The sequence below is a fragment of the Megalobrama amblycephala genome, linkage group LG7, assembly GCF_018812025.1.
Source record: "Megalobrama amblycephala isolate DHTTF-2021 linkage group LG7, ASM1881202v1, whole genome shotgun sequence".
NCBI lineage: Eukaryota > Metazoa > Chordata > Actinopteri > Cypriniformes > Xenocyprididae > Megalobrama > Megalobrama amblycephala.
The window spans coordinates 42,540,033-42,549,766 of NC_063050.1; the positions used below are offsets into that span (position 1 = coordinate 42,540,033).

Here is a 9,734-nt window from a genome sequence, read left to right on the forward strand (position 1 = left end):
ACAGAATAACCTTTTAATAACCTCATTGAGATCAGTACTACAGTAAGGATTAACATTGATTGTGAGTATTAGAAGCTTAATATATACAGTGTCAGGCTCAGAACTGCCCTTTCCAGAGTGTCTCTCATGAAGAGACTTTGGGAATGTGGTGCTGATCCTGCTGCTGACTACTGCCAGACCAAGAGTGTCATTCCGGACAGGGCAGATCCGTTTTCCAGAAAAGACCTGACCGTGTAACAGGACACTGCTGTTTCTCTCTCTGGCACCACATATATATTTCCGTTACACACCAACGGTTTCGATCACTAACAAGCAGACAGGAGGGCACATACACATACACAGAGTCACTGCAGTGCAAACTACAGCTCTTCATTCTGTTTATTCCCTACTCATAAAGGATATACAGTATCTAAATAGTTTACATATGGGAAATATGTATGTGCTATTAAATTAACAGGCATTTAGGGTTTTTTAAACCTGAGGAGAAAATTACAACTGTGGTTGTCAATAGAATACAATAATTGTGATTAATCTCGTGATTTTCTTATTTTATTGTATATATTATTTATTATTTATATAAAATATATAATTTTATATATTTTATATTGTTTATATTCAAAAAACGCTTCCACAGACGACCTTGCAGCTCTCTCGGGGTCCTCAGACCCCAGTTTGAAAACTTTATATGAAGAGATATGTCAGTCTCACCAATCACAGCAAAGAAACAGGAGACCTGCCATGCACAGGAGACATTCTGTTTCACGCAAAGACCTTTGTGGGTGTGATGTCATGGTGTTGGGTTTATGGAAAAAGGAAAACGTCCTGTATGTATGTTTTCACCAACTGACCGTGACTGTGGTTTTGCAAGTGTGTGTTTGTGAATGCACATGGTTTGGCTTTGGGGACCCTAAGATCGGTTGACATGAAGTTCCTGAGGGAGGGCCCTGATTTGTCATGTGAGGGCGTATTTGAGTGGCACATAGAGAAGCCATAAATCATCCTGTGATAATGTATTACACTGCTGTGTTGTCCCGTATACTTCTTTGATGATTGTGTTCTGTTCAGTTGTGTTCAGTCTTTCTGAATGTGTCCTGTCCGTATGCCCTGTCTATCTTTTTTTTGTAATTTTATTTGGGCTTTTTGCCTCAATAAGTTATCATAATATGACCGATGTTAATGGCCTATACTAAATAAAATGGCCTAAATAAATGAAAAATAAAATGCTCATTTTATGTCATTTTAAATGCTACAAGTGCATTTACATATCCCAATTGTATAATGTTCAGCATGAAAAATAGATATTTGTTTTAAGATTTAAAAACTACATTTAGCAGTGTTTAAATTTTTAGTGTTTTTAAAGATTAACTTTAAGCGATCATTAGATGACGGCAAAGACAATGTAAAAATACACAAATAATTATCCATTATTGTCTGATAAACAGTATCATTCAAAAGTATGTGTTTGAAAGAAGTCTCTTCTGCTCACCAAGGCTGCATTTATTTGATAATACAGTAAAAACAGAAATATTGTGAATTATTATTATAGTTTAAAATAACGGTTTTCTATTTTTAATATATTTTAAAATGTAATTTATTCCTGTGATGGCAAAGCTGATTTTTTAGTGTCACATGGTCCTTTAGAAATCATACTAATATGCTGATTTAGTGCTCAAGAAACATTTCTTATTATTATCAATATTGAAAACATTGTGGAACATTTGTGGAAACTGATCTTTTTTCTTTCATGAATAGAAAATTCAAAATTGGGAAAAAAACAGCTTTTATTTGAAATAGAAATCTTTTTTAAAATTGTAAATGTCACTTTTTTATCAACTTAATGCATTCTTGCTAAATATAACTTAATATATTTTCTTAAAATAAATATCATATTGATCCCAAACTTTTAAATGGTAGTGTATAAATTAAATTATTTAAAAAGGTCTTTGGGCCTCATTTATAAAATGTTGCAAAGAAACTGTCCTAACGATCTAATCTAACGATTATTTCTTAAATGTGCATATGTGTGATTCAGAGAATGAACATACTCACAAAAAACATGCATACTCCTCTCTTCTAGATGTGAAATTTATAAATTGCAAATAATCTTGAAATTTAAAAGCAGCTGAATGCTTTCCTTGTAAACGCTACCTAATTAGTGTCATTATTAACATATAAAAATGCACCAGTCAACGTCCAAATCCTTTACTTGAGAATGGCGAGCGGCAAGAATTGCTTAGATTTCCAAATACCTGCCGTACTCCAACTCTGCCACAAGGAAAAGTGTGTACGCCTGCTTGAACCCTGATGTGGTGCTAAGCACTTTTCCATGTCAAAGACTGTTTTTATAAATATGAATGTTGGCGTAGATTTTAGTGTATGTACACAATTCAAATCTGTGTGTATGCACGTTTTATAAATGAGGCCCTCTAATATCAGCCGATCACCAATTTATGTTCACCAAAATATTGTACATAGATTCACTTCTGTTTATCACCAAGTGGTCATGGTTATTGGCTGATTAGTGAGGTCTGACCAATATGTCTGACATTCCCTGGTCTGAAGTTTAGTTACGGGTCTGTTATGTGCTCTTTCTTAGATACGGTAACAACACTGGGCTGTATAAAGTTCGTGTGGGTGATTATCACTCTCTGGTTCCTGAAGAATATGAGGAAGAGTATGCCGTTGAGAAGATCGTCCTTCACCCGCGCTACCATGCTGACAGTAATGACTACGACCTGGCACTGGTGCGAGTGTCTGGCCACAGAGCTCACAGGGGCGTCACGGGCGAGTGTGTCATGCTAAACCGTTTCGTGCTGCCCGCCTGCCTGCCAATGCGGAGGGAAAAAGTGCCAAAGGACATCGCCAACTGCTACATCACAGGCTGGGGAGACACAGGTTGGAAATGCCATGAAACACACACACACACACACACACACACACACAAGCACGTTTGTTTTGCTATCAAAGTGAGGAAATTAGATAGGCGTAATGGTTTTTATACTGTACAAACTGTACATTCTAAACCTACCCATCACACAAAACATTCTGCATTTTTACATTTTTAATAAAACATTGTTTAGTATGTTTTTAAAGCTATTTTAAATATGAGAACTCATGAAATGTCCTCATATTTCATGTTTACGTCATAATACCAGTGTAATACCCTTGTCATTATACAAATTTGCGTCCTCATAAATCACAAAAACGCGCGCACACACACTCTCTCCATACATATTTCCTTAAAGCTAAAGAAATCGATGCAGATCTGATTCAGAAACAATTAGACTGCCAGACAGCCTCAAACTTTCATTCTTGAAATGAAGGATGCTTTGAGCACAATTAGAACAAGAACTGAGGCTGAGCGTGTAAAATGGATGTGTTTTTGGCTCTTTTGAATAGCACAGGCTGACAGGCAAAAGATGTGATCAGACAGTGTGAAAGCAGAACTGACAGCGATGATCACACACTGTAAGATATCAGTCTTTGTTCTGTGTTCCATCTGAAACAATCACTCTCTCACCAACTGAGGCATGCTCAAACTCCTGGAGGAAACACAAGTTAAAGTTTTTGGTAAAATGGTGTGATGACATTTTCATTTAATCATTTAACAGTTGATTTTATCCAGTGGATGTACAAATGAGGAAAAGCACAGGCAAATTTCAAGAATAAATCAGAGTAGTACAAAAACTAGAGCAGAAGATTTCTGAATAAAACTTCTCACCTTTTTGAAAAAGAATGCTTTAGCATACTTTTAAAGAGAGTACTTACTACATAAATAATATACTTTAAAAGAATATAATTACAGCAAGTGTGAACTGAATAATGTTTTTAGACACTTAATTGCATGTTAATTGCAATTGAATAAAAATGTGTTAAAGTTTCACATTTTCCTTTTTTGACTCATTTAAGTAGGACAAACGATTAATCGTGATTAATCGCATCCAAAATAAAAGTTTGTTTACATAATATATGTGTGTATTTTATTACGTATATATATAAATATACACACGTGCATGTATATATTTAACAAAACTATTTATATATTTAAAATATTTATATATAATATAAATCTTATATATATACATATATGTGTTTATACTTGTACAGTATATACTAGGGCTGTCAATCGATTCAAAATTTTAATCTAATTAATTACATACTCTGTGATTAATTAATCTAAATTAATCGCATACATAATGTTTGCTGTGAAAGTGTTAAATATTTCAATTCAAATGAATCAATGCAGGGTTTTTCCTGGGTCAAAAATGGTCTGACAGACATGGTCATCCACACAAACAGTAAAAAGTGTCCTACCCACGTGATCTGCGAGCCCGATACTAACAATAAAGTACCCGTCACTCTCACTGTAATTCTTTCTTGCCCTCTTTGCAAAAAAAAGTGATTTTATAGCTTTGAAAAGATGCTTTTTTGCTAAACCTGAAAAGTATTAAAAAGTAGCATTTAGAAGTTATATTAACTAATAATATAATTTTCTACCATATACAATTGAATGCACCTAGCTAACAACAACTTGCTTTGTTCTGGTTTCACCTCACTCCAGTCTAAACTAACTGATTTTATAGGTAGGCCTAATTTACTACACATTGTCATTTAAATAACTTGAAAATATTGTGGGTTATTAAGGCTAATTTTACTAACACTCTTGCTAAATGGGGTAAGCACACTTATGTTCTCATTTCAGAGTTGTTCGAGTAAATGATTCATTATAGACCATGTGGACAGATCAGTTGTTGTCATGATTCATTAAAATGAATCTGTTCAAATGAGTCATTAGGTCGCGAATTGGACATTAGCGGACGTTGACGCGTTGCGTGCGAATCGTGACTGTTATAGGACATCGCAAAAGATTTGTCAACACAGAAAACACTTCACCACTGGACAGGATTTTCTTTTTGTTTACTGAAAGTGTGGTTTATGTCAGCTGCACGTGCAGGGCGCCTGTCAGAGAAGATGAGGTGACGTTCTTTTGAGTGCTATTCACAGCCAGCGGTTATTCAGGAAAAACATTCTCCGAATGCGCCTCGTGAAACATGGATTCGGTCTTACGAACTTTTAGCATTGTGTCAGTTGATTTAGATTATTATGTGTGAGGTAGAGAGAGTGCAAAGACGGTGCTTACTTTGAAGACAGAGAGAGCTCACGCGCGCACAGAGGAGGAGCTCTGCTCGTTCATTTTACAGTCAAATGGTGGCTAGAACGGCTCCAGGTTCAAAGGTCAATACAGAATGGATTAATCTGCGTTATTTTTTCTCAGATTAATTAATCGAAATGAACGCGTTATTTTGACAGTCCTAGTATATACATAAAAATATACAGTACACACACGTATATTATGTAAACAAACTTAGTTTGGATGCGATTAATCACGATTAATCATTTGACAGCCCTACTTTAGAAGTAAATTCATAATTACTTCTACTGCCTAAAATATGGTTTACTGGTGAATCTACTGACAAACTAAAATATACTTGAATGTGATTTCTATTGATCATTGTCATGCATTTAAATATATTTGTTACACTTTTGTAATGAAGGCCATAGGCTCATTTTAAGGAATAATTCACCAAAAAAGTAAATGCATTTATTATTTTGTCATTATTTACATGCCGTTTCAAACTCGTGTTGTTTTCTTTAATCTGCTGCAGCATTGAAGCATGTTTGTCAATGTGGTTGAAAACAGAGAAGTTTTTCCTTTAAGGTCATAGGTGTGTTCTCGTACATGGCTTATCTATTCAGATTCTGAATTATTTGTTTAACAACTGAATGTTCATTCGGACTTAACAACAAAGGATAACTAACGCATGTTATAAAGTTGTTTAGGGTGAAAAGTTCACAGTCTTAAAAGGAAAACAGTTTGTTTCACTTGAACTTGAACAATAACCATCTGTATTTAGGCAAGAAGTGAGGAATTCTAAACAATTAATCATTTGTCAGCATTTGTAGAAATCTGCTTAATACGTGATAAAAATGTTTTTGTGTTTCTGAGTTTCTGTTTGCTGAACACGTAGATCATTTTATCAGTATAACATCTGTTTTTCTGCAGCAATCATGCAGGCATCATCCATTTCAAACATTTAGTAATTATTTGTATCCTTGGTGGTATTTGCAAACAAGGTTGCATATTTGCGTGAGGGTATTTGTAAGCACTGGTTTATGTATGAGCACATGACTGAGTGCCATTTAACGTGTTAATAATCACAAAAGAGTCTGCGTTAGTGTTTTTTGAGATTATGGGCCTGTAAAACGATGTCATTTGATAATTTCTCCAACCAGATGTCCAGTGAGACAAAAATATTAGTAGCTAGCAACAGTTACACATATCTACTCACACATAATATACTCCTACAAACATTTTTATTGTTAAGATGTACTCTTTAGCATACTTATTACGGATGTGATATTCTTTAAAAGAATGTACTTAAAGGTGGTAAAGAGGATGTTTTGTTTTATACATTTTTGCAATATTACTTGAAACTGTCTTTACTAAGTGATAAAAGACAATTTATTAGGTGCACTGAAAGGAATAATATTAATATACATCATCTGTGCACGAGGCAGGGCCTTAAAAACATCAGCCAATCGTTTACGCGATCATCACGTAAACGATTGGCCCTCTGGCTTGTCAATCACTGCCATGACGTTCCTTGTGAGAGACGTGCGCGGCTGCGCTTAACTTTCCACACTCTACAGGCGCCGCATGCAATGTTTTTGTCGGGAGACAGGAGTAACAACTGCAGATTATGAGTTACCTGCGGTGAGTCCGACATAATGAATCCACTAAGTGTGTGCACGGCTTAACGATTGTAAGGCCGATTATGAATGTAAATTGATACTTATGACTGATCGCGCTCAAACGCGTCCAGTCAGAGCCAGTTGCGTTTAGTCTGCGATTACAGTCGGTGTTCAAATTCCATGTGAATCTATAAATGTGAATATATAAATCTGCTTCAGGAGCAGGAAACTATCGCTGTATGTTGAGCACAGTCAGAATGTTTTAGCTAGTCGTAAAATGTGTGCCCGGCTTAATAACACAGCGAATGCCGGTGGTAAACAAACACTCGTGCACGAGTTTTGGGAGGCGTTCACTTCAAATGAGCTGTGAAGGAGGGGGATTGTTCTTCCGCATGCGCTCATTTCAAAAACTCAGTCGACGAAAACATCCCCTGTACCACCTTTAATATAAGTGAACTGAATGTAATGTTTTTGAGCGCTTAATGGCATGTTAATTGCAGTTAAAGTAAAATGCATTATAGTTTAAATTTATATTAAATGCAATTAGCTGAACTTGAGGGTTCTTTTTTGAGACAATTAAAGGGATTATTGTCATCATTTACTCGCCCTGAATGATTTTTTTCCCCCCATGCTGAACACAAAAGAAGATATTTGGAAAAATGTTGGTAAGCAAACAGTTGATGGACCCCATTGACTTCCATAGTATTTTTTTCCATACTATGGAAGTCAATGGGGTCCATCAACTGTTTGCTTACCGACATTATTCCAAATATCTTCTTTTGTGTTCAGCAGAAGAAAGAAATTCATACAGGTTTGGAACAACTTGAGGGCGAGTAAATTTTCATTTTTGGGTGAACTATCCCTTAAGTACAACTTTATATATAATTTCATAATTACTCCTATTGTTTTTGAAATATGGTTTAAGTGCACTGCCAAATGTACTGTCTTTCTATGAAACTTTTCATGTATTTAAAATTTGCAATTGCACATTTGTAATAATGAATATGCAAGTTAGCACATTTTAAATGTATTAACTTTAAATGTAATATCGAAAAACACTTATCAACTTATAATTAAAATCAAGTATGTGCTTTAGTATGTTAGACAACATGTGTTACATTTTACTTCTTTAAAGCACAACAAATAATTATTAAAACATAATTATTTAAATGTACTTTAATGCAATGGAGCAGAAAATTTCCAATAAATTTCCAGGATTTTTGGAAACTTTCGGGAAACTTTGAAAAGTTTCTGGAAATTTTCTGCCCCATTGCATCCCTAGTCATCATTCCAAAATGCACTTTTACAGAAACATAGCCATGAAAGTGTACTTTTAAAGTACACTTAAAGTGGCCTTTTATTTAATTTAAGTGCACATTCAATACAATTAAGCACACTTTATTTTCTTTTCTGGCCACACCTTTCCAGCTGTCTAGCCTAATCAAAAATGACAGACATGACAGAGCTGTAATCAGAGGCTGACACAGAACATGAGGAAATCATCAAGGAACTACAGTGTGTAATTATAATGTCAGTGTCAAGCATCTACAGATTATCATGTGACGTGCCGATAGTGGGGTTTCATTCTATGGTCACGATGTGCTGTAAATCACCTGTGGAGTCTTTTGAGAAGTCTTCTCTCTGTAAGTGGACTTCTAAACGGAATTCTAAAGTGGGATGAATGAAGTGTGTGATCGCACTGACAGAAAAGTGACTGTACACTCCACTGCATACGTGAACAGTTAAGTCTGATTACTTCCAGACTTCAATTTAAAAGAAAGGAGGACTTTCTGACCTGTTGGATTTTTTTCACCTTTTCTCAGGTCGTGCATATTCAAAAACTCTCCAGCAGGCCTCGATTTCAGTGTTGAGCAAGCGTCAGTGTGAGCAGCGCTATTCTGACCAGTTCACCAATCGCATGCTGTGTGCCGGCTCCTCCCACGACGACCGCCGCGTGGACAGTTGCCGCGGAGATAGCGGAGGTCCGTTGGTGTGTGAGAGGCCGAGTGGAAGTTGGGTTGTATATGGGGTCACATCATGGGGTCACGCGTGTCGACTGCAAGACGCACCCGGCGTCTACACCAAAGTCTCCGTCCTTCGTGCCCTGGATTAAGAAGGTCATCGGCCAATAGGACCGGATGGAAATTTCAATCAACTAATAACAGACATTCTGACTATGGGGGCAGAAAAATTAAGCACATTTTTAGATAATATTTTAAAACAATTTTATAACTTGTTGAAGTTAACTTGCTGAAATTAACTCTAGTATTCCAAATAAGTCTTAAATGTCAGAGAGATAGTAGTAATTACGCAGTGCCTGGCAAATTATAGTCATCACAAAACTTGAACTTTGCACTGAAATTACACTGCAAAAAAAAAAATAATAATAATAATAATTTTCTTAATCAGTATTTTGCTCTCCAGTAAAAATATCTAAACATCCTGAATGAATTTAGAGAAAACTACGGAAAAGGATTAGGGCCAGTTGTTAAATTTCGAGAAAAAAATTGTTAAATTTCAAGAAAAAAGTCGAAATAAAATGTTGAGAATAAAGTCATTAAATTATGAGAAAAAAATCGTTAGATTACAAGAACAAATTAGTTAAATTATGAGAAAACAAGTAGTTACATTTCGAGAAAAAAGTCTAGATAAAATGTTGAGAATAAAGTCATTAAATTATGAGAAAAAAATCGTTAGATTACAAGAACAAATTCGTTAAATTATGAGAAAAAAAGTCGTTAAATTTTGAGAAAAAAAGTTGAGATAAAATGTTGAGAATAAAGTCATTAAATTATGAGAAAAAAGTCATTAGATTACGAGAACAAATTCGTTAAATTATAAGAAAAACGACTTTTATAACAACTTTTTTCTTGTAATTTAATGACTTTATTTTCAACATTTTATCTCGACTTTTTTCTCAAAATATAACGAGTTTTTTCTCGAAATTTAACAATTTTAATCTCGAGATGGTTTTATTTTTT

General features: G+C 35.0%; 1 protein-coding gene across 1 annotated transcript in view; it reads left to right on the forward strand.

Moving 5' to 3' along the window:
- prss12 (serine protease 12) overlaps positions 1-9,321 on the forward strand; it is a 42,705-nt gene extending 33,384 nt beyond the window's left edge. Inside the window, 3 exon segments of the mRNA XM_048197583.1 lie at positions 2,597-2,895; positions 8,577-8,845; positions 8,847-9,321. Coding sequence (XP_048053540.1) covers positions 2,597-2,895; positions 8,577-8,845; positions 8,847-8,885 — 607 coding nt within the window. The 3' untranslated portion in view covers positions 8,886-9,321.
- The last annotated feature ends 413 nt before the right edge of the window (positions 9,322-9,734 follow it).